The following is a 25952-nucleotide window of genomic DNA, read 5'->3' as shown; positions in this document are numbered from 1 at the left end:
AGGGTCTCCCCACAGCTACTTACAACCAGTTTTGGAGTTACAAATGTAAACCTACGACCACAATTAAGACCAAAACTGATGTTGCTAAGTGAGAAATTTGTTAAGTCAGTTTTGCCCCATTTTACGACTCTCCTTGCCACAGTTGTTAAGGGTATCACTGCAGCTGATACATTAGTAACACGTTTGTTAATTGAATCTGGTTTCCCCATTGACTTTGCTGGTCAGAAGGTCGCAAAAGGGGATCCCATGACCCCGGGATACTGCATCCGTCATAAATGTGAGTCAGCTGACAAGCATCCCAATGTAAATCGCATGCCCATGGGGATGGTGCAATGTTGGTGGCAGCATAATGGCCATAAGTCACTCTTTCCAGTGCTGTTGTAACCTCCAATGGTCACTGGAGGCTAAAACATATGAAGAACGGTTGCTGGAATTGGGTACGTCCAATTTAATGAAAAGAAGGACTAGGGGAGACATGATAGCAGTCTTCCAATATCTCAGGGGTTGCCACAAAGAAGAGGGAGTCAAACTATTCTCCAGGGCACCTGAGGGTAGAGCAAGAAGCAATGGGTGGAAACTAATCAAGGAGTACTAGAACTAAGGAGAAATTTCCTGACTATGAGAACAATTAATCAGTGGAACAACTTGCCTCCAGAAGTTGTGGCTGCCCCAACACTGGAAGTTTTAAAGAAGAAGTTGGATAACCATTTGTCTGAAGTGGGATAGGGTTTCCTGCCTGAGCAGGAGGTTGGATTAGAAGACCCTTCCAACTCTGCTATTCTAATCTAGATTCGATTCTAAATACTAAGCAAACTGTTGCAAGTCGAGGGCTACCTGTACCCACTCATACCTCCGTGGTCATGCTAGGTCACCTTTTGGGTGCTTGGCAACCAACTCCCCTTTATGGCTGCTTGCAGCACCCTGTAGTTATGTGAGAGCATGATTCGCGATGGCTTTTGCCAGTTACTAGCATTTTTACTTCCAGTTGCTAGCAAAGAACTAGAAAATGGATTCTCTTAACCACCAGTATATTTACTTAATGACTGTCATAACATAATGATCGTAACTTTGAATCAAGTCAGCTGATGCCTCAATGTAATGACTTTTAATCATGACTCTGGGCTCAATTACATTGAGAACTACCTTTAAACAGATTTCACTGACCTTCAAGCCAATAAGACACCCCATTTACCACCCCATTATAAGGTGTTGAGTGTCAACACAATGCTAATGTGAGAGACAGATTCATTCCATGACGGCCAGACGGCATATCTTCTCCAGCTCATCTGCCCACTTATTTCCTTCCAGTGGTCATGAAGAAATTATTCATGGAATCAGTGTATGTTTCCATCCTCATATAGTGAGATGGGCAGCAAATATATTTGATTAATAAATAAAGTATAATTCTGTATGAAAAAAAACTTGGGGTTATAGGCTTGACTGGGGAAGGGGTGTGTGTGTCCAATGAACATTATTCTTTGCACGGCAATAAAGTTTGCTGCAAATTTCCAATTTCTTTGGTGGGTACCTAATTTTCATAACAAAGAACTCATTTCTCACCATCCTTCACAGCTACTTTTAGAAGGGAGTCCAACATTTCTTGCCTCTTCTCCTCTTTCCCCGCCAAAGCAAAAGCGTACGCCAACAGAGCCCGAGGATAAATGTGGATCTCTTTGGCTTCAGACGCGTTCTCCAGGCAAACTAAAGCATTTTGCACCACAGAATGCTGCAGAGGAGAAGACGTTTAATGGAAGTCAATATAAGCAGTATACAAACCATATTCATCTCTACCTTATATTACTAGTGCTGTGGTCATTTGTAGTAAAGCCTAAGCGAAAGTTAATCATCATGGAAATGAGATGTTTGAGGAAAGCTACTGGAGTGATCAGAAGGGATAAAACAAAATAAAGACGAGATCGTAAGAGAGAGAAATGGAATAGACCCAATGTTAAGCTATATGCAAAAATGGCAAATTAAGTGCTCATTTAGAGAGAATGTCTTGAGATTCTGTCTATACCATTGAAGCATATACAAAAAGAGAAGGCCAAAGAATACGATGCAGACCCAGAAGAAGATGGAGACAACCAGGGGTGGGATTCAGCCAATTCAGACCGGTTCGGGCGAACTGGATGCTAATTTTACATCTGGTTCGCCAAACTGGTAGTTGGAAAGACTGGCTGGCCCCGCCAACCCAACCCCGCCACTCCCAGGAGTCTCCACGTGGCAAGTTCATCATGCCAAGTAAATGCAGGGCCCACATAGAGGCTCTGGGAAGGCAAAAAATGGGCCTCTCAGAAGTCCAGAATTGAGCCTGTTTCCGGCTTCTGGATGGCTGAGGGATGCCATTTTCGCTCTCCCAGAGGCTCAAGGAAAGCAGAAAAACAGACCTCACGGAAGTCCAGAAATGGTCTTGTTTTCAGCCCTCCGGAGACTCGCGGAATGCCTCCAGAGCCTGGGGAGGACAAACCCACACACCCCGTCATGGTGCAGGAGGTGGAGTAGACCACACCCCATGGCCACGCCCACCCAGCAACCAGGCACAGAACCAGTTGTTAATTTTTTTCAATCCCACCCCACCCCTGGGGACAATATCAAAACCACACAACAGCAGCATCCAATAACAGGGATTGAGCCAACCAAAAATGCAAGAACCAGAACTTTGTATCTCCTTCAACACTCGAAATGGAGGAGGGGGAGGAGGAAGGTCCCTGAAAGGAGATTGTGGAAAAACTCAGGACCTCAGCAAAGCCCTGGGATGAAATTGGCTTTATTATTCATTTAAGTTGTTCACTAAAACAGTCTTCACAACAATACACCAACAGCAAGCTGATGGTCTAATTGACGCAAGCCACTTGTTATTTTCTTCCTCCAAGGAAAAGAAAGAACCCAGAAGCTCAGGATGAATGAAGAGCACAGAAATGTCAACCCTTGCGCTGCTCATCTTGGTATTTCTGCCGCCTGAGCCCCTACCAGCTACTTGCTCTTCCTACATGCTCCTGTGTTTTTGGAACGAGCCTTAGCAATTCCAAGTCCAAGATGAGAATGCTGGTGGGTCAAGCATGAGAGGAGTAGGAGCAGGGAAATCAAGATTGATAATGGCGCCTCTGTTATTTGCTAAAAGAAGCCCCTTCTTTCCAGTTCACGCAAAAGCCCTTACAAAGAAAGTCAAAAGGGCTTCACCCTAATGTGTTGAAAGGCAACATGGCCCTAAAGTGAAAGCTGCTGATGTTATCAACACCCTTTCCTGCTCCTTTCAATAAATCTTGCTAAAGAAGACTGTGAACATCTTCCTTGGAATAGGAATGCCTTGTTATACTACACACTTGCCAAAGTACCAGCCTTGTTATAGGACATACTTGCACACTTCCCAATGTGCGCCACAGGAGGTTGAGCTGGCTTCACACCAAAGAGAAAGATGAGGGGTTCTTCCTGCTGCATCACCCAAGGCCCTCTCCCTTCCCGGAGCTGCCTCGCAAATAGGCACCACAACCGAAAAGGTTCAAAGCTGTCAGAAATCTGATTGCCTGCCCAGAGCAACAGGTTGTCTCCTCACCAAAGTAGTGCCTATCTATTTAGTTGCATAAAACATGCTTTTGAATTGTTAGGTGTACAGAAGCTAAGGCAAGTGACAGAAGCTCATCATGCCGCCGAGGGCTTCAGTTCAAACCACCGGAAATGAGACCATCTCTGAGATTAAGCCACTGAGCCACCATGCCTCTTAATTGATTGGAGGTAGAAAAAGACAGAATTAATTGGAGAAGAGGAGGGATAAGGAAGACATAATTGGGTTTATTCAGCTTATACGGTTACATTTTGGGTTAACCAGACTATGACATAGCTTTGCATGTGCCATGAAGCTGGTCAGATACGGTCTATTTCAGTAGCCTAAATGATTGTGAACTCCGTGACCAAGTGGGAACTTGAACGTGGGTTTCCTCACTTCTAGTTTACTGAAATCGTGGTTGCACTTTGCATACTTACGGTAGGAGGTAGTGGCACTTCCAGAAACGCAATGGTGATGTAAGTTGAAAGAGTAATCAGGTCATCAACTCCCCCCTGCAGGAGAGAGAGAGAGATCAGCTGTACCTATTATGCAAAGAACTTCCACCATCTTCTAGCATCCCTCCAATCTTTCCAAATCTATATGGTATCTCCCTCACAAGAAATCATGGTGTCTTGGGAACTGAGCAATAGAGAAATCCCAATGGTGCTTTTTTCAATAGGCAACTGGACTTTCTTGTCTTTTCTTTTGAAGACGTTTCACTTCTCATCCAAGAAGCTTCTTCGGCTCTGACTGGATGGTGGGGAATGGTAGTGTAAATGGTTACTGAGTAGTGTAAATGAGAGTGGAGTTTTCTTGGATACAGGAAGTTTTCTGCCCTGTGTCCCTTCCCTGTTGAAGACAGGCGCAGGCTGTTGAGGATGAGTCTGTCCTGTCTGCCTCTCAAACTGAAGCGCAAATGGTTCCTCTGTCTCCAAAGAAACTTTGCCCCTGAAAAATCATCCTTGGGCTGAAGATACTCTCGTCAGTTTTTCATGCAAAATGTTACATCCTGACTGCTGAATATTCACGGGTCTTTCTGTTTTGTCAATGCTGTCCTTGTTCATAAACAGAAAGACAGCACATGTTTTCTTCCAGATTAGAAATCCAGAGTAATTCCCAATCATTCTCTATGTGGCCAAACCAACTCAATCTGCCTGTATCTTCAATTCACATTCCTTCTTGAGCTCGTTCATTTAATAACAGTCCAAAGCAGGGGTGGGTTCCTGCCAGTTCTAACCTCTTCTATAGAAGAGGTTCCACAAATCTACCGTACTGTTTAGAACTGGCTCCAGCTCCCTCCCCCCGCCCATCCTCACATCATCAAGATGAAGAGTGAGAGGAGGAATTCTGGGAGTTGAAGTTGAAGTTGGGGTGCAAGGGTCTTGTAACTTGACCACTTTAAGACTTGCACACTTCAATGCCAGAGTTTCTGAGCCAACATGACTGGAGGAGGAATGCTGGGAGTTGAAGTCTTAAAGCTGTCAAGTTTGAACACCCCTGGGGTTTTTTTCTAAAGGGTTAGGGATGCAAGGGTCTTGTAACTTGACAGCTTTAACACTTGCACACTTCATTGCCAGAGTTCCTGAGCCAACATGACTGGAGGAGGAATTCTAGGAGTTGAAGTCCACAAGTCCTAAAGCTGTCAAGTTTGAACACCCCTGGGTTTTTTTCCCCTAAAGGGTTAGGGGTGCGAGGGTCTTGTAACTTGACAGCTTTAAGACTTGCGTGCTTCAAATGCCAGAGTTTCTGAGCCAACATTTTAGTTGCTAAGCAAGAGCATTGTCAAGTGAGTTTCACCACATTTTACAAGTTGGCCACGCCCACCCAGTCACATGGGTGGGTGGCAAGCCACTCCCACAAAGCAGGCCACACCTACAGAAGAGGTTCTAAAAAAAATTGAAACCCACCACTGGTCCAAAGTTACAACAGCCTTGGAGACTCCAGCTTTCAGTGCATCCTCAAAATTACGACTCATATCACCCACCCCACCGCCCCACCCCATAATCCCATGAACAGAATTTGGGCACTTGGCAACTGGCTTGCATTTACGACGGTTGCAAAGTCTTGCGAGATCACAATATGCAACCTTCCTGGCCCGTTTTGGACAAAAAAAGTGAATCTGGGCAAACCAGATTCACTTAAAAACCATGTTGATTTGTTTAACAAGTGCCGTAAAAGTGGTCGTAAAATCAGGTTGGCCATGTGATGACTTGCTTAGTGACTATATCATTTAGGGTCCAAAATTCTGGTCCGAATTGTGGTCATAAGCCGAGGAGTACCTGTAATCCCAATATACCCTATTCCCATTTCCAAAGACACGTCTCCATTTTCTCCCATCCGCCTCTTGTACCTTGAGGTCATTGTGAAAAAGAGATCCGGTGCTCCGAAAGCATCCATTATCCTCCTGCTGCCGTATCAGGAAGTTCTGAGCTTCGTTGATGTGCTTGTCTTCCACAAAGATTATGTGTCTCGCCTGAGCAAAAGATTTCAGCACGAAGGCCGTCAGCCTGCAAGACAGCCCAGAACACAGGAGAACCTCATTTTTCCTTTTCTAGTTCCCAAGATCCTACAATCTTCAGCCATCTTGGGATTGAACAACCCATTGAAGGAAGGTTTCAAGAAAGTTAGGAAGGCAACTATAATGGGGCAATCAAGGCCCCCCTTTTCACCAACAACGTGGTGGTTACACAGTTATAGGCAATTATCTTCACCTTTTTTAAACCATTCCTGAGTACGTACGCTTGTACGCTTACCATGTTTCTCTTCAATCCTGCATCCTTGGTAGGGAGGAGTGGACCATTTCCCTGCTGTATGAATTGCATCCTCCCCTTTTTAAAAACATCCCTCTAGAAATTGGGGAAGTGTCTCCTGGGCACCACATAAATATGTCTGTGTGACGTTCTTGGCAGCAATAGGACACTGTCTTCCCATTGCTTTCTTCTGGGATGTTGTTTCAACTTCCAGGTTTATCCTAAAGCTGTGATGGTGACCCTATGGCACGGGTGCCAGAGGTGGCATGCAGACCCCCCTCTCTGTGGGCACGCATACTGTCGCTAGCTGCTGGAGCAGCGGCAAATGGCATGAAAACAGCCAAAAATGCCCCCAAAACAGTCTGTCTTTGGCCCATTTCCAGACCGTTTTCAGGCCGCTTTTGGCCATTTTGCAAGCTGTTTTTAGGCTGTTTTGGGTGCTCCAAGCAGGAAAACAAAAAATGCCCCCCAAATGGTCTGAAAACAGCCTGGAAAATTCCCCCAAAACTGGCGCAAACACAGGCATGTGCACGCCGGCCAGCTGGTCTTCGGTTTTCAAGTGCTCCGACGCATGAGCATGCATGCACATACCCTTTGGGGCACTTGGTGTTCAAAAGGTTCACCATCACTGGCCCAAAGACATGGGATTTCCTAGTGGTCTCCCATCCAAACACTAAAGGGAACCAACCTTACTTAGTTTTGGGGGACAAGTGTATAGTCAAGGCCAGCTAGGTGGTGGCCCCATTTCTCTCTAATACAGTGTTTCTCAACCTTGACAACTTTAGACAAGGTGGACTTCAATTTCCAGAATTCCCTAGTCAACATGTTGCCGGTGGAATTCTGGAAGTTGAGGTCCACCTATCTTAAAGTTGCCCGTGTTGAGAAACGCTGCTTTAAAAAGTGAGCCACAGTCTGTTCACCATCATTCAGCTGCTCAGACTCCAGTGCTGCCCTAACCTTCTTTCACCATCGGTGAGTTGGATCCGGAAAGTGGAGCAATGGCTGGAAACTCCTCCCTCGAAGTTGCCAAGCAATAATACAAGGATTAGCATTCATAGAACTGACAACAGTAAACAGGGCACGTCTGAATTTTAACTCTGCATGTGTTTCGCTAGGAGGAACTGGAATTTTACACCAGAAATCCAAATCACAAAAGCATAAAATGGAAATACAATGACGAATATCTAGAAAATTAGACAGGATATTCCTGCTCTTAGCCCTTTGGTTATGTCCTCCTAGGTCCTTTCTGGTCCTTCTAGATAGATCAGACTTGGAAAGCCAAATTATGAATATTAAAATCACTTTTAGTATTCATAATTTTAGTGTTACTAGTGTTACAGTAACAGAATCTTGCAAGTCTGAATGTCCCTGTCCCTTCCCTGCCGTAATCTACAAGGGAAGTAAAGAAGGGCCATTCTGAGACATGTTCTAAAATTACACTTCTGCTTTGGACTCAGATTTCCTTATCTGACTGTTGTCCTGATTGCGACTTTTCCTCCTGCCCCTCAAGTTTATGCTCATAGCCCATTATGGGAAGCCCATTATTGACTTACATCCATTTAATTAGTGAGCATTCCAAATTACAACGGCACTGAAAACAGTGACTTACGACCGTTGCAGCAACTCCTCATATCTATGATGGTTGCGGTGTCCCAGGGGTCATGTGATCCCCTTTTGCGACCTTCTGACAAGCAAAGTCACTGGGGAAGCCAGATTCACTTACCAACGGTGTTCCTAATTTAACAACTGTGGCAAGAAAGGTTGTGAAAGGGGGCAAAACTCACTTAACAACTGTAACAGAAGTTTTAGGCTCAATTGTAGTTGTAACTCGAGGACTACCTGTAGAAATATTTACTGTATAACGTTCTCCACAAGTAAAGGTAAAGGTTCCCCTCGCACATATGGGCTAGTCATTCCCGACTCTAGGGGGCGATGCTCATCTCCGTTTCAAAGCCGAAGAGCCAGCGCTGTCTGAAAACGTCTCCGTGGTCATGTGGCCGGCATGACTAAATGTCGAAGGTGCACGGAACACTGTTACCTTCCCACCAAAGGTGGTCCCTATTTTTCTACTTGCATTTTTACATGCTTTCGAACTGCTAGGTTGGCAGAAGCTGGGACAAGTAATGGGAACTCACTCCGTTACACAGCACTAGGGATTCAAACCGCCAAACTGCCGACCTTTCTGATCGGCAAGCTCAGTGTCTTAAAGCTATTGTCATGATATGACCCATGGTACATAAGCTAATGTCTAATTTTTGATTAAAATTACAAAACTGAGAATGATAAAAACATCACTCATACTTCATGGAATCATAGAATTAGATTTGGAGGCCTTCATTTAACTTGGAAAGGACCTTTAATTATTTCTCATTTGATGGAAAATATAAACTTACACTGTGAGAACCTGGTGGTGTGGAAGGGATGTTTTGTACCTGAATGAGGGGTCCTTGGTGCTCTCTGAGCTGGCTTCTTTCCTTGCAGACGTTTCATTATCCAACTAGATAACATCATCAGTGCTGGTAAGGAGTGCGGTTTGCTCTCAGTTTATATCAGGGGTCGGCAACCTTAAACACTCAAAGAGCCATTTGGACCCGTTTCCCACAGAAAAGAAAACACCAGGGGCCACAAAACCCTCCCCGTGCCTGAATATTTCCCAAGCACCCACAAAACTAATATTTGTATTCTGTTTTCTTCTGAAACTTTTCTTTTCTTGGATTTATCCGTGGTTGGCCTACAGGGCTTGAAAAGTTCAATAAATTGCGTGTCGGAGGGTTTCGCACATTGCTGGTTGTGACACATATTTTGAGCAACAGGGAGCCACAGCAGAGGGATGAAAGAGCCACATGCGGCTCCAGAGCTGCAAGTTGCTGACCCCTAGTTTATATTCTGGTGTCTTGTGGGTGGGGGTGGTCTTAAGAGATTCTTTGGTTGGGCTCTTTGGTAGTTTCTTAATTGGGGTATTGTTTACTTAATTGTTGGTCTGAGGTTGACTTTGGAGATAATCTATGCTGATCTGAGTGCTGATTACTGGTGGAGAGGTGCCACCACGCTTTTGGACTGGTCGTTTGTCTCTTTGGCGTAATCTAAAGATGTTGTTAATGTCTCCGTGTCTATTGATGGCTCATTTGTCAGAGTGCCAGGCTTCTAGAAATTCCCTGGCAGTTTTGGACTTGGCCAAGTAAACAGCTCAAACAAAGAGTCTCTAAGACCGCCGCCACCCAAAAAGATAGGCAAGACACCAGAATATAAATGGACACCAAACGGACACACTCCTTATTAGCACTGATGATGTTCCCTAGTTAGGGTAATGAAATGTCTACAAGAAAACAAACAAGCTCAGAGAGCACCAAAGACCCCTCATTTCAACCCTGAGCTACAAATGTTCTCCTTTATGGCTCCTGAATTGTTTGAATGCTGATTTGGTTAGTCCATCTTTGTTGAAAGTTTGAGAACCGCGACCTTAGGAACAAAGAAATCTTACCAAGTGCTCCCTGCCTCTACGATATTTCTTGCAAAAGCGCTGTAAGAACCATCGCGATGCTTGAAGTTCATTTGCCTTTGATAGCCTGAAGTGGAAGAGGAAATTTAGAGGTGAGCTGAGCAGCCTTGTGCATTTCCAAACCCAACTGAAATATTTCCTTCAAGTTTGTGATTCAAGATACAGAAGGATTGTGACAGATTTGAACATTGGGCGCTATCTAACAAAATGAAATTCAATGGTGATAAAAGTAAGGTTCTACATTTAGGCAAGAAAAACAAATTGTAGAATAATAGTAACTGTGAAAGGTATCTTGGAGCTCTAGTAGACAATCATTTAAATAGGAGCCAGCAGTGTGTAACAGCTGCCAAAAAAGCCAACACAGTTCTAGGCTGCATCAACAGAGGGATAGAATCAAGATCACGTGAAGTGTTAATACCACTTTATTAATGCCCTGGTAAGGCCACACTTGGAATTCTGGTCACCACGATTAGAAAAGATGTGGAGACTCTAGAAAGAGTGCAGAGAAGAGCAACAAAGATGATTAGGGGACTGGAGGCTAAACCATATAAAGAACAATTGCTGAAACTGGATATGTCTAGTTTAATGAAAAAAAAAGGACCAGGGGAGACATGATAGCAGTGTTCCAATATCTCAAGGGTTGCCACAAAGAAGAGGGAGTCAAGCTATTCTCCAAAGCACCTGAGGGCAGGACAAGAAGCAATGGGTGGAAACTAATCAAGGAGAGAAGCAATTTAGAACTAAGGAGAAATTTCCAAACAGTTAGAACAATTAATCAGTGGAACAACTTGCTTCCGGAAGTTGTGAATTATCCAACACTGGAGATTTTAAAAAGAGACTGGATAACCATTTGTCTGAAATGGTGTAGGGTTTCTTGTCTAAGCAGGAGGATGGACTAGAAGACCTCCAAGGTCCCTTCCAACTCTGTTATTCTATTCTATTCTCTGCTATTGCAGGATAACTGTCCAAAACAGCAAGCCTTTGAGCAATAGTTTGTTTGTTTGTTTGTTTATTATTAGATTGTAATCCCTCATCTACTACTTTTTATAAGAAATTCAAAAGGGAGAATATGTATGATATTCCTTTCTTGTTTTATCTTCCCCACAACCCTTTTCTATTTTACCCAACCAACCTTTTGAGGTGAGGTGAGCCAAGAGAGAGTGATTAACCCAGAATCACTCAGTCATTCTTTCATGCTCAGGCAGTACTAAAACTCACAGTCTCCTGGTTTCTAGGTCAGCGTACACCAAACTGATTCTCTATATTACTAATGACTGAGACTGTCAATACCAGTGACTGATCTATCGATTGAGACTTTGAAAGTTCCCAACTGCAGTTGGGAAAGAATGAGAGGAAAATTCCTGTGGGGTGCTTCTCACCAGCCTCTAAGAATCCGATGGCCTTGGCTTTGATCTCCTCCGTCAGTTGTCCAGTGCTATTGAGATATTTCAGGATGTAGATATTGGGGACAAAGAGGGCCATGTTTTGTTCCCCACAGCCGTAGGGCATCTTGAGAAGCTGATTGAGGTTCTTTATCGCTCCTCCTAAAATGTCTCCTGAAAAAGGGAAAGAAGAGGCCATATGATAGAGAGGATCTTGCCAACTTTGATTCCCCCCTCAAAAGACGCCACTGTTTGAATATCCAGAGAAATCTACCCAACTTTCTTGCAACCTTTGTATGAGGTCCCAGAAAGCTGCCCTTCCGAAGGGGAGGGGGCTGCCATCTGGGGCAAGATACTTTGCATGCTTTCACTTTTGCTGTAACCATGTGTGATTTAGGGAGGGGGACCAAGTCAACATGACGGACCCCTCCCAGCCAGCTCTAGTCTGTTACCAAGGTTGTGGCATCCTGAGGATGAACCGTTATCAACCTAGGGCCTTGAAGTTCTCAAAACATCTTTGCGGTACTGTATTAGCTATTTTGGAACGGAGGCCATTGGGCTGAGGTTTGAATGGGAAGAGTAGCTTAACGCTTTGTGTGGGAACTTCAGATTCCGCCTGACCTCTCTGCAATCACTTTCTCTCCGCAAAAGCTCCTTTTGAAATGCCAATTGTTTCAAGACTCATGCCTTCCTGAAGAGGTAGCTGGGGCAGGTCCTTACATTTATCCCAATGCCCTAAATCTTCCAACCGCAGTGATTATCCAACATGCTGGAATACAAGTAGTCCTCGTCTTACAACCATGATTGAGCCCAATATTTCTGTTGCTTTGCAAGTGAATTTCCCCCCATTTTATTACCTTTCTTGCCACCATTGTTAAGTGAATCAGTGCCAGGGGTTGGCTTAGAAAGCACCCAGCCCAGGCTTAATGGAAAACCGTCAACCATGGACCATACAGATAATCCTCACCTTATGACTACAATTGAGCCCAAAATTTCCATTGCTAAGTGAGATCGTTTCTTGCCACAGTTGCTAAGTGAACCACTGAAGTGGTTAAGTTAGTAACCGAGTTGTTAAAGTGAATCTGGCTTCCCCATTGACTTTGTTTGTCAGAAGATCGCAAAAGGTGACCACATGACCCCGGAACACTGCAACCGTCATAAATATGAGTAAGTTGCCAAGCATTTGAACTTTGATCACGGATGCTGCAACGGTAATACACTAGGTGTGAAAAGGGATCGTCCCTCAATTTTTTCAATGCCGTTGTAACTTTGAACTTCGAACGTCACTAAACAGACTGTAGTAAGTGAAGGACTACTTGTATATGGAATTGGAGCAGCTTCCAGACTGACCCAGGAACCTTAGGTGGTAAGGACAGAATTAATTTCCAAAATGTGTAGCATGGTATCTCACTTACCCAGCACACAAAAGGAGGCTCTGGCTGAGCCTTCTACAACATTCTCCGGTAACGTCAGAGGAAAAGATTTGGACTCGGGCTCTCCTATAAAAGAGAAGCGGAAGTTAGATCATGGTGTACCTGGCACTGCTATTCTAACTGGACTCTTGGTTTATGTTCTTCTTAGAAAGTGGAGCTGCAATAGGGATTTTAGCAGGAATCAAATTGTTCAAGAGACCACTTCCAATATTTATATCCTTTCTCCCCACTCCTTCCTAAGGAATTTAATTAATTTAATTAATTTAATTTAATTTAATTTAATTTAATTTATTAGCGCTTATAGACCGCCCCCTCTCCAGAAAGGGACTCGGGGCGGTGTACAGTCCATGTCAAAATACATCATTAAAACAATTAAAATTACTAAATGGACAGTATGTACATATAAATATAAATAGATAGATAAGAGGAGGATAAAAGATGTGCAGGACTGTATTGCTAATAAATAATTAAAATATACAGACATTAAAACCCCAATACCCTATAAAATTAAGTCTACAGAATAATCCCCTTAAAAACCAGTAAAAATATATATGCCAGGAGATAGGCGTTGAAATTATGCCAGGCCAGCCAGTCGGAACAGGTGAGTCTTGAGTTTCTGCCGGAAGGAGCGGAAGTCAGTGGTGGTTCTAATGTCGGGGGGGGGGGAGGTCATTCCAGAGGGTTGGGCCCATCACAGAGAAGGCCCTACTCCTTGGCGTCGCCCGCTGGCATTGCCTAGCGGACGGCACCAGGAGAAGCCCCTCCCTGTGAGAGCGAATTGGCCGCTGGGATGTATGTGGGAGGACGCGATCCCGCAGGTAACTGGGCCCTATGCCATGGAGCGCTTTAAAGATGGTGGTCAAAACCTTGAAACGCACCCGAAAGACCACAGGCAGCCAGTGCAGCTGGCACAGGAGCGGTGTTACATGGGAGTACCTGGTACTCCCCATGACTGCCCGCGCGGCTGCGTTCTGGACTAGCTGCAGTCTTCGGGCGCGTCCCAAGGGAAGCCCCATGTAGAGAGCATTACAGTAGTCCAGGCGAGACGTCACCAGTGCATGAGTGACCGTGCGTAGGGCATCTCGGTCCAGGAGGGGGCGCAATTGGCGCACCAGGCGAACCTGGTGGAACGCCCCCCTTGCCACGGCTGCCACATGGTCATCCATTGACAGCCGAGCATCTAGGAGGATGCCCAAATTGCGCGCCCGTTCCACAGGGGGCAGCTGTTCGCCCCCTATGGCCAGCGCTGGAATCAGCTGACTGAACCGAGGTGCCGGTAGCCACAGCCACTCAGTCTTGGAGGGGTTGAGTTTGAGTCTGTTGATCCCCAACCAGACGCCGACGGCTTCCAAACATCGGGACATCACTTCGACAGCCTCACTGGGGTGGTTTGGGGTTGAAACGTACAGCTGAGTGTCATCAGCGTACAGATGATATTCAACCCCAAAACCACGGAAGATCTTAGAATGTGCAGAGAGGGACAAATTACAATAATACAATACAATACAATACAATACAATACAATACAATACAATACAATACAATACAATAGCAGAGTTGGAAGGGACCTTGGAGGTCTTCTAGTCCAACCCCCTGCCTAGGCAGGAAACCCTATACCGTTTCAGACAAATGGCTATCCAGCATCTTCTTAAAGACTTCCAGTGACGAAGGAAATACAAGGAAAGGAGGAATCAGAATATTATTTAGTTTGGGGGAAATGGTACAAATGGTTAGATGATAGAAACAAGAAATAGGGAAATGCAAAACTAGGATATAGTAGAAGAATTAGGATATAGCGATAAGAAAGGAGATAGGAAAGATAAGTTAAGATATATTAACGAAAAGTATCTATATTATAGGCAAAATGATAGTCCGATATAAACGGCTAAGTATAAATAACTAAGGAATAGTACTTGAAGGAGTAAGAAAGAAGAGGACCACGAACGTAAAATTGGAATGTATAGGAGGGGAGATATTAACTATAAAGATACACCGATATGAAACTGTTGTACGATGGAATGTTTAAATCCTGTGTTGTTTTAAGTGAAGGAGGTTCTTTTAAAAAGAGCATTTACAATAAGTTAAAATCTGTGCCTACAGGGGCAACCTGCCGATCCTGAAGCTGACATATGTATAGCCATATTGTGTTGTAGCCATTTCCTATACTTTTCTAAGCTTTCTATAGATATTCTGCAAAGGGATTTAACAGTGCTTCAGGATCACCACATTTCAGTAGTAGGAAGGTGGGGGGATTGTGGGGATAAGGATGTTTGTTACGGCTAGGTGACATTCTTTCCCATGGGAACTAAGAATATGCCTGCAGATGGCTGAAGGTGGAGTTTGGAATCACCGGACAGATGGACTGTGAGGAGACTGGGAGAATGTGACTATGGGGGGAAGTTTCAAACTTTTGCTTTCTACTGGGTGTAATTCCGGGGTTTGGTCAGAGCCAGAATTACAACAAGCCAATTTAATAGGCTCCTAATAAAGAGACTAAGACGCTGAGCTTGTCGATTAGAAAGGTCGGCAGTTTGGCGGTTCGAATCCCTAGTGCTGCGTAACGGAGTGAGCTCCCGTTACTTGTCCCAGCATCTGCCAACCTTGCAGTTTGAAAGCATGTAAAGATCCAGGTAGAAAAAATAGGAACCACCTTTGGTGGGAAGGTAACAGTGTTCTGTGTCCCTTCGGCATTTAGTCATGCCAGCCACATGACCACAGAGATTTCTTTGGACAGCGCTGGCTCTTCGGCTTTGAAACGGAGATGAGCACCGCCCCCTACAGTCGGGAACGGCTAGCACATATGTGCGAGGGGAACCTTTACCTTAAAGAGACTTCTAAGAGAAAGATAGAGCCGTGGTGGGTTCCTACTGTTTGGAGCAGTTCAGCCGAACCGGTAGTGGTATGGTGGCCTGGGTCTCTGGAACCAGCAGAGACCCAGGCCTGCCATGCCCCCAAACATGCCCCCCATCGCCAGCATGTTTCTCCGCATGCGCAGAACAGTTTTCAGTCAACTGCGCATGTGCAGCAACGTGCGATGGTGCAAAATGCCCTGTCAATGAACCGGTAGTAAACCGGTTAGGAACCCAACACTTAGATGGATGCCTTGCATTTTTTAGACTGAGAATATATTACTTGGAACCTTGACACAACGTACCTGGTGCACAGAGAAGAGAGTTGAACACCACTTCTTTCTCGATCCCTTCAGGCTTCACCGGAACAGAAAGGGAAGGAAAAAGGGAGAGGTGAACGAGAGAGTTAAAGTCATTTAGAAAAATCATTGTGGACATAACCTCTGAGTTAAGCAGATGAGCCCCAGAAACAATTACTGAGAGAGATGAACCATCAAGAGGAGCATTTAGAATTCCTATCGCTTTGTGTTGTTTCCGAACCAGGTAATTTCTGAGGGTGAAGGTTCGTTCTCCGAGCTTGTGGGTAGGTTTCCGAACTTTTCATTACCAGACTACGTAACATCTTCAGCAGATTCTAGGGGATGTCAGTGTCATAAAAACCCTTTTCATGTAAAGTCTTGACTACTCCCTTTTTCTGCCATTTGCTGGCTTTCTAAAAAGATCTCCTTTTTGTTGTAGTCATTTCTGTCTCTTTGGTTGCTTTTATTATAGTAGCCATGTTTTCTATTGTAAAGTTCGTAATCCAAAGGAGAAGAAAGTGAAAAAGTGGGGAGGGGGGGGGAGAGATAAACAGATCACTAACAAGATCCCTTCAGATGTCCTCCCAAGGAGCAGCACTCCAGAGCTCAGATAGGTAATCTCACAGCTTCTTTTCTTGATCTGGGAAATTCTACTTAACTGGGATAAATTGCTGGCTGTTGGTAATTTCCTCAGAATCATCTCTGACATTTAGCACAGATATCCACCATCGCTTTACCCAGACCTCTGTGTCCCCTCAATACTCAGCCTGGGTTTAAAGCATCCCACATACCTCAACTAATAGTGACTTGATCACGACGTCTTTGTTTCCAATGGTGGGCACCTCCACTACTTCATTCCCGCAGAGCTGATTTGAGGTCACGGCCTCTGCACTTGCTTTGAGGCTTATCTCCCCTGGAACAGAAATGGTTCACCTCATTACAATATGCTACCTTTATGTAGTAATGGCATGTGAGTGGTGTGGTAGCCTAGAGGTGGAGCTCTCACCTCACAATCAGGAGGCTATGAGTTCGAATGTAGGGAGAGGCAGATATTTCTCTCTCTGGGCATAAGGAGAATATATCTGCTGAAAAAAACCTCTGCATTGGCAACAGAAAGGGCATCCGTCCAGCCAGGTCAGGAGAGGCAGGGGAGGCAGAGCCTCACCACTCTCATCATGGTCAGGTTAGGCAGGGGAGGCAGAGCCTCACCGCTCTCATCATGGTCAGGGGAAGCAGGGGAGGCAGAGCCTCACCACTCTCATCATGGTCAGGTTAGGCAGGGGAGGCAGAGCCTCACCGTTCTCATCATGTAAAGAAAAAAAAGGGGGAAAGGCACACGTGGTCCGATTCCTTGCCTTCCTGAGTCAACATGAAGGGGACCGCGGAGGCAGCCTCAGCCTCCTGCACACGTGGTCCCATTCCTCGCCTTCCTGATGACGTCACCAGCCTCACCAGCCATAAACCTCACCGCACGTCACTGTCCAGCAAATGCTCAGCTCCGTTCAGTTGCCAGACTCCACCCCACAAGGGATTATTGAAATCATTAAAATATGAGGTCAAAGTTGATTCAGCCTTCCATCCTTCTGAGGTGGGTAAAATGAGAACCTAAAATTGTTGGGGGCAATATGCTGACTCTGTAAACCGCTTAGAGAGGGCTGTAAAGCACTGGGAAGCGGTATATAAGTCTAAGTTCTATTGCTATGATGGTGATGATGTCGTAAGGATATGTAGAAAGGACCAAGAAAAAATTGGGCAAAGAGAACTTGCCAAAGGGAAGTCAGATAAGGGACAATAGACCCTGCAGCTGGATAGCGGGGAGATGCAAGAGGATCAGAGGAGACCCTCTATAGCATTGGTGATTAACCTTTTTGGCATCAAGTGCTGAAACGGGAGCGTGTGCATGCTGAAAAGGCACCAAGTGGCAAAATACCTGCATGCACAAGCGCACGTGTGGGAAACTGGAAGCTCAGTTTCCCGGCGCATGGATGCACGCCGGCCACCTGGTCTTCCGGTTTCTCATGTGCATGTGCACAGGAAGACCAGCTGGCCACCACGCGCATGCATGCCAGGAAACTGCTTTTCCGGTTTCTGATGCTCTCACAGGGGCAAAGACTAGCTGGCTGGCACATGCGTCTGAACCCTGAAGAGCAATGAGGGACAGCTGGCGGGCCCAGAGAGATGGCTCTGCATGCCACTTCCAACACACGTGCCATAGGTTCACTATCACAGCTCTATTGTTTCTCAGGCTGTAAAGGAGACAGCGGGAGAACTGAAGTTTCAGACTTGTAAGACTCATGTCAGCCTTACTAGGTAGATTGGACAGGAAACACAACCTGATGCGCTAATTCTATTTGACTGTAAATCTACATTAGTAAAATCTTGTACGTTTGAAAGTATAGATCTCCCACTGTCTCCTTTACATCCCAAGAAAATAGAGAGGGTGTCTTCTGAGCCTTTTGCCTTCTGTGCACCTGTGGGTGATGCAGTCTCCTAGCTGACCGTTCCCTACGCAATGTCTCTTTGCCCAGTCTCCCAAGGTCTTTCTCACATACATTACAATCCTTAGGAGGAAATGATATAATTAAAACTCTGCTCCTTGATTTACTTTACACATGGAGGGAAAAGATCATCTTCTAAGTAATGGCTCCACTATTAGAGTTGCCTCTTACCTAGAATTTTTGGGGTCATCATCCATGACACCGTTTTTCTTCCGTTTGCACAGATACAATAGGAATCCTCTGTCTTCTCCATAGGAAATGCCTCAAAGTCATCAGAAGGAGTCAAAGATATTCTGACCTGTCCATTTGGGGGGGAAAATAGTTCAATGGGAAAGCTATACATCCCCCCCTGCAGTTCAGAGAAAAGCTCATAATCATCATTTCCCATGAGGCACCTGTAAGCATTTCAAAAGGCCCTGAAAACCTGGTGTCTTCAGCAACATTGGGGATCCCATGGGGAGCCTGCACAATGGTCATACAATCATTAGGTGAATATTCTCCCCCCCCCCCCAATTTTGCTTTTATTTATTTGTTTTTAACACCTGTGATAGTGTCTGAATATTTTTTTGCTTGTTGGACTTTTATGCCACCATCTTCCCTATACATGTACTCGCATATACAGACACACATATACATATATGAATGAATGAATGAATGAAAAGGATAATGTACTACCTGTTCAAAACTCTTTTATTCTCCTAGAAACTAGGCAATATGCTTTGAAAGGTTCCATCTTTACCTATATCTATATCTTTGTCAGGCTAAGCTCAAGAACAATTCTGCCAGACTTCAAGTCTTTCTCTGCTTATACACAATAGACAGAACCTTGCCAGACTAAACCCTTACCATTCCCAGTCTAACAGGTATATCTTGGGAGATTCTAGGGAGTGGCTATCCAAAATCTCTCTGTCAGGCCTGCAGGTATATTCCTTTATAGGATCTTTGGCCTGCCACACTCTCTATTATTTCATTATGCCGTTTCATTAGTGTAGTAATTGGGAGGGGGAATAGAAAGGAGTAGAATTGTGGAATGTGTTGTTGTCATTCCCTTCTAGAAGCCCAAGGTCATCTTTTGTCTCCACACCTCTGCACCTGACCGGAACCAGCTGAGTGGAGATGCCAGCGTGGCCAAAGAAGATTGGCCAAAAATGGAATCAGAGGTGGAAGGTTACGTAAAAAGCTGTGCTACTTGTGCAATGATGAAACCGCTGCCAGAGAAGTCCCCTGGACTACTACAACAAGTGGCCAGCCCTAACCGACCATGGGAGGAAGTTTAGACCATGTGATGGGTTTATGGGTGTGGGGATAAGATTGTGAACTTTCAACTGGGTGGGATCCCAGGAAGCTTTAGATTTGGGATTTCCACAGTGATGTGCCAACATGTCTGTCTTATCAAATTGGAACTTTAAGGATAACTCTGCCTTGGACTCTGATTTAATTCTGCATGATATTTGGAATGCTGACACTCTCTCTCCTATCCCGCTCTAAGCTGTGGTGCCTCATTCCCCCCCCCCACTTTCTAGAATATGCCCCGCCTTCCTGGGAAACTGCTACTTCATGATAACCCAACTCCCCAACTCTCCCTCCATATGCACCATCTCTCATAGTCTTTTGTGAATAAATTATCCCTTGGAACTGGTTGAATTAAAGCTTAATCATACTTCCATATTGTAGGCATGAATCTATGAGGAGGCTGGTTATGTCACATGCTGGCCCCACCCCCACCCGGTTTAGCTAAGAGGGGAAAAGTCCCGATATATCTCGTAATGACGCCGTGATGACACAAGCTTGACACCCCTGGTCCAGAATGATATAGGCTCCTGCTAGAAGAGGGGGATGTCATGCCCCAGCATATAACTTTTATATACTGTTGTTGCTCTCTAGCCCCATCTAGTGGCCCGTGAGACAATTACCAATTATATTGTTTGAAACTGACTCAATCTCTTTACCCATCAGCCTACACTCTCAAACAAGTGCCAGACTCCATTTCCTTTAGCATTTGGAGACGGCAGAAGCACAAAGAAAAATCCATCTTAATATGTGGCACATAGTCATCTAAGGACAAACTCACATCCCACATATAGAGCACTATTGGTGAGATTTAAATTACTTGTATTTATTGTTATGCAGTAACTCAATACTAGCAGTCACCCAATACTGCCTAACTTGTATTTGGTTCTCATTGTATGTATTCCTATTTTCCCCATTTTCATCATATCCTGTTCTTTCAATAAAGCATTCAGATCCATGCACACAGTCTGTTTTGTTGGAGGATAGGTGGGTTTAGCTGCATGTCTAGCTGCACACAGACTAACATGTAGTAAGGACAGAACAGGGGGGCTGGCCTAGAAGATCTCTGAGATGTCTTTCAACTCGGTTATTCTGTTATTCTGAATTGGAGCAAATAGACTTGGACTTACGAAGAGGACCAAGCAATTTCAAGAGTACAAAGGGATCCCACAGCAGTCATTAAACACTTCTTACCCGGATGCAGTAAGTCAGGTAGGAGAAGACGGTAGCCTTGAGTGGTAAGGCTTCTCCTCGCACCATGGAGTACGGCAAGGTAAGTTCAATGAAGAATGGCTGGAAGGCCTTTAGAGAAGTGGGCTGGGCCAGGCCAAAGCCTGTGTCTGCTGAAAGACAGAAAGCTCCAGCTTTCCATTCGGTGATGGTGTCTGGGATGGTCACAGGAACAGCAATCTCTTCAGGTTCTTCAGATACATCACTCTTTCTTCTAGACCTACGGAGCTGAGAATGGCTATTTCCTTGAGAACCACTGAAGGACACAAGAGAATAGAAAGTGAGGGAAGCAGTCCACTACAGGTAGTCCTCGACTTACAACCATTTGTTTACTGACCATTCCATGTAACAATAGCATTGAAAAAAGTGGCTTATGACCTTTTTCGCACTTACGATCATTGCCACTTCCTCATGGTCACGTGATCAAAATGTGGACACTTCCCACAAAAAAGCGTTCGACAATGTTAAATGGGATTTTATGTTTTTCCAGTTAAAGTACATGGAATTTGGTGAAAACTTCATAAATATGTTTAAGGCCATTTATTACAATCAAGTGGCCAGAATGGTAATAAATGGAGATACAACACAAAGCTTAAAAATCCAAAAAGGCACAAGGCAAGGGTGCCCACTATCACCACTATTATTTGTATTAACATTGAGGGTTTTGACTAGAATAACTCAAAAAGATGAGCAAATTAAGGGTCTAGAAAGTAAAAAGGAAGTATTTGAGTTCCAAGCGTTTGCAGACGATCTGGTGTTATGGAAAAACCATTGCGGTCTGGTAGGAGGCCAATGGAAGAACTGGGAGAATACGGGGAAGCAGCCGATTTGAAGGTAAATAAAGAAAAAAGTAAGATGTTAGTGAAAAATATGACTAATGGGCAGAAAAAATGAATTGGTTGAGAGAATAAACATTCAAATAGCAAAGAAAGTGAGATATTTAGGAATACAATTAACGGTGAGATGCACAACACTCAAAGCAGATAATTACAATAAACTATTTGACAAAATTAAGGCGGATTTAGAACGGTGGAAAAAGTTATAGCTCTTCTTCATGGGGAGAATAGCAACAGCCAAAATGAACATCTTACCCAAAATACTTTTTTTATTTTAAAATATATCAATAAGATTGGAGAAAGAATATTTCAGAAATGTAAACAAAATGGTATCTAAATTTATTTGGCAAGGAAAGAGGCCCAGAATTAAGTTGAAACTTTTACAAGATTCCAAGGAAAGAGGAAGATTCAGATTGCCCAATTGGGGAAGATACTATCAAGTGGCAGCATTGACATAGGTAAAAGAATGAATAGGACTTATAAATAGAAGACTATTAGCATTGGAAGGTCATGGTATGCAAATGGGGGTGGCACATCTTCCTATGGGATGGAAAACATAAAGTCCACCAGTACTTCCAGAGGCAGCATATAAGACGAGCTCTACTTGATATGCGGTTAAGGATTAAACAACAAAACTACATGGAAACCCCAAACTGGTTATCGACGTTGGAGATGTTCGTGTATCCGAATTTTATTAATTTAGGGAAAATAATTACTTATAAGGAGATACTAAATGAAGGAGGTGAACTAAAATCTAGAAGAGAATTGTAGGAGGAAGGAATAGAACTGGAATGGTGGGTTTACTTACAAGTCCAATCTCGATATTGGTTACAGCATGGACAATTGGCAAGACTTATGGGAAAGAAACAAAAAGTTAACTTTAGCCACCTTGTATAAGGAAAACTTATACAAGATGCTCTATAGGTGGCACATCCCACCCATAAGATTAGCAGAAATCAACAAAAACTTATCGCTACAGTGTTGGAAATGCTGCACTAGGGACCTTCTCCCAAATGTGGTGGGAGTGCACAAAAGCTGGGGCTTTTTGGCACCAGATAAGTTAGTATTTGGCAATTGAAGAATTGGCAGAACAGAACATGAAAGTGGGCTGGTTAACCTACCTGCAAATCAAAACTAAATACAATAATGATACCAAATTATATGACATTGAAACAGAATCACACGAATTGGATAAAATCATCCAAAGCCCAGATAGAAAAATGATAGGGAGAATATATAAATTTCTCCTGAAATACAAAATGGAAGAGGAAATTGTGAAAGAACAAATGATAAAATGGGCACAGAACTTTGGACACAATATTGAATTAGACAAATGGGAAAAATTTGGGGGAACAAACTTAAAAATGACACTCTCAGTCGCATATAAGGAAAACCAGTATAAAATGTTTTATAGATGGCACCTAGCACCAACAAGGTTAGCTAAAATATCGTGAAATACATCCCCAAAATGTTGGAAATGCGAATCGATACACGGAACGTATTACCACTTATGGTGGACCTGTGAGGAGGCTAAAAAGTTTTGGAAAAAGATCAAAAACTGGCTGGAGGCAATAACGGGAGTTAAAATAGAATGGAAACCGGAAATCTTCTTATTAGGATTACTGCCTACAAAATTCAAAAAAGAAACCCAGTACTTAATATTGCATATAATAACGGCGGCAAGGATTGCCTATGCCCAGAAATGGAAAAACAAGCTAACTCCAAGTGAAGATGAAATAATAAGAAAGGTGATGGACTGTCCTGAAATGGACAAGCTAACTAAAGAAATCCAGGGAAAAGAAGAATCAGAATTCTATCAGATATGGGATAAATGGTATAGGTGGATGGAGGAAAGAAATAAGAATCCTAGGCGATAAATAAGTAGAATGTGGTAGCTCTTACAGATTGTTGTCGGTGTTAAAATGTTTATAATATAAATACGAATGATTCTGGATAAAAGTACTTTCAAACAAATGCAGTTAAAGGAGAATGTTGGTACACTCTTTGGTTTAAAATGCACAATTCAATTTGAATGAAGTATAAAGAATGATTGTAGTAATGCAAGGAATTTAATTGTAACCAATTGACATGCTAGCTGGAAGACGTATTGAAGAGTGTTGTGTGTGTGTGTTATCTGTCTAATTAAAACAATAAAAATTTTTTTAAAAAAGAAAGTATTTGGAAAAGATGCTAAATCAAAAGATGGAGTTGAGGCCAGGATTATTTCTACTGGGGATCACAAAAGAAAAACATGGCAAAAGTGGGCTATATTTAATGCTACATATTTTAACGGCAGCAAGACTGGTTTTTGCATAAAAATGGAAAAATAAAGAGACTCCCTCGGAACAAGAAATAATAAATAAGATACTGACTTGTGCAGAAATGGACAGACTGACTCTAGAGCTCAAAGACAAAGGCAAGACGGAATATCACGAAATCTGGGACAAATGGTATCGATGGTTAGAAATGAGGGGAAAAGGCCGGGACAGAAAAACACAGACAACTTAAGAATTGGAAAATATGGTATTAAAAATGTGTGATAGGTAGGAATTGGATATGTATCTGTATGATTAGTAATTATATATGAGAAAGGATCAACGGACAGGTAATGTGACTGACTACACACACCTATGTAATGGATATAAAATGTAATTGTTGTAAGATCTAATCACTATATGGAAATGTTTATGCCAGAAATGTCACACTATGTCCAATGTTTTTAATGTTTATCTAATAAGAAAAATATTAAAAAATCTGGACACTTCACAATTGGCTCATATTTATGACGCGATGTCCCCGGGGTCATGTGATCCCCTTTGGTGACATTTGTGACCTTCGGACAAGCACAGTCAACAGGGAAGACAGGTTCACTTAACAACCGTGTCACTAATTAACAAGTTGTAAAATGGGACAAAATTCACTTAACTGTCTCGCTTAGCAACAGAAATGTTAAGCCCAGATGTGGTCATAAGTCATTACCTGCAATGAACTCCATCAAGGAGACACAGGATAATCCCTAACACTGATTCCAAGGAGTCGCTTAACACCAGTGGTGGGTTTCAAATTTTTTTAGAACCTACGGTATTCTGTAGGTGTGGCCTGTTTTGTGGGAGTGGCTCAGTGGTCATGTGACCGCGTGGGAGTGGCCTAGTTGGAAAATGTGGTGAAACTCACTTAACAATGTTCTTGGTTAGCAACCAAAATCTTGGGCTCAATTGTGATCATAAGTTCTGTTTCTTTTTCTTTCTTATTTTTCTTTTTCTTTCTTTCTGCCTTTCTTTTTTCTTTCTTCTTTCTTTCTTGTGTCTCTCTCCCTCTTTCTTTCTTTCTTTCTTTCTTTCTTTCTTTCTTTCTTTCTTTCTTTCTTTCTTTCCTTTCCTTTCTTTTTCTTCCTTCCTCGCTTTCTTGTGTCTCTCCCTCCCTCTTTCTTTCTTTCTTTCTTTCTCTTCCTTCCTTCCTACTTTCTTGTGTCTCTCTCCCCCACTTTTCTTTCTTTCTCTTCCTTCGTTCTTTCTTGTGTCTCTCTCTCTCCAACTTTCTTTCTTTCATTCCTTTCTTTCTTTTTCTTTCTTCCTTCCTTTGTTTCTTTCTTGTGTCTCTCTCCCCCACTTTCTTTCTTTCTGTTCATTCCTTCTTTCTTGTCTCTCTCTCTTTCTCCAACTTTCTTTCTTTCTTTCCATCCTTCTTGTCTCTCTCTATCCAACTTTCTTTCTTTCCTTCCTGTCTTTTTCTTCCTTGCTTGCTTCCTTCCTTTCTTGTGTCTCTCCCTCTCTCTCTCTCTTTCTTTCCTTCCTTTCTCTTCCTCTTTCTTTCTTCCTTCCTTCTTTCTTGTATCTTTCCCCCCACTTTCTTTATTTCTCTTCCTTCCTTCCCTCCTTCCTTTTTTCTTGTGACTCTCTCTTTCCAACTTTCTTTCTCTTTCATTCTTTCTCTTTCTCATTCTTTCCATCTCTCTCTTTCTCTTTCTATCTTTCTCTCTCTCTCTCTCTCTCTCTCTCTCTCACACACACACACACACACACACACCATTTCCCTCATGTCTGCCACTGACAGCTCTCAAAGAGAAGGAAGTGTAAGGACTCCTGCCTTGAGAGAGGGTTGGACTATATTACCTCCATGTTCCCTTGTATCCCTCTATGTTCTCTGTCCCATTTAGTCACAAACAGCCCCATTCACTTTAAAGTTGGTCGCAAACTCCACTCACCCCATTTGCACCCTGGTCCCATCCAAGAAGGCGAGTTGTGGGGCAGGGGAAAGGGGGAAGTCTGTGGCTCCACGTCTCTTGATCTTCTTCCCTGTCTTAGTTCTGGGCATCCGGCACAACCGACAGCTCCGCCTCTCC

General features: G+C 43.5%; 1 protein-coding gene and 1 long non-coding RNA gene across 2 annotated transcripts in view; both read right to left on the bottom strand.

Annotated features, from left to right (window-relative positions):
• The window catches only part of LOC309383824, a 96874-nt gene that overhangs the window by 20321 nt on the left and 50601 nt on the right, over window positions 1-25952 (bottom strand). The gene's annotated exons all lie outside the window — the stretch shown is intronic.
• LOC309383578 (alpha-2-macroglobulin-like) overlaps window positions 1-25952 on the bottom strand; it is a 76573-nt gene that overhangs the window by 12196 nt on the left and 38425 nt on the right. Inside the window, exons 19-28 of the mRNA XM_081936309.1 lie at window positions 20739-21030; window positions 18426-18552; window positions 16548-16669; window positions 15763-15814; window positions 12591-12674; window positions 11173-11349; window positions 9776-9860; window positions 5895-6051; window positions 3982-4056; window positions 1561-1726 (exon numbers count right to left, since the gene is read on the bottom strand). Coding sequence (XP_081792435.1) covers window positions 1561-1726; window positions 3982-4056; window positions 5895-6051; window positions 9776-9860; window positions 11173-11349; window positions 12591-12674; window positions 15763-15814; window positions 16548-16669; window positions 18426-18552; window positions 20739-21030 — 1337 coding nt within the window. The remainder of the gene's footprint in view (window positions 1-1560; window positions 1727-3981; window positions 4057-5894; window positions 6052-9775; window positions 9861-11172; window positions 11350-12590; window positions 12675-15762; window positions 15815-16547; window positions 16670-18425; window positions 18553-20738; window positions 21031-25952) is intronic.

The sequence above is a fragment of the Natrix helvetica genome (assembly GCF_964273705.1).
Source record: "Natrix helvetica genome assembly, chromosome: 1".
Taxonomy (NCBI): Eukaryota; Metazoa; Chordata; class Lepidosauria; order Squamata; family Natricidae; genus Natrix; species Natrix helvetica.
The sequence above is the reverse complement of the archived record's forward strand: the minus strand, read 5'-3'. Positions and strand labels throughout refer to the sequence as shown.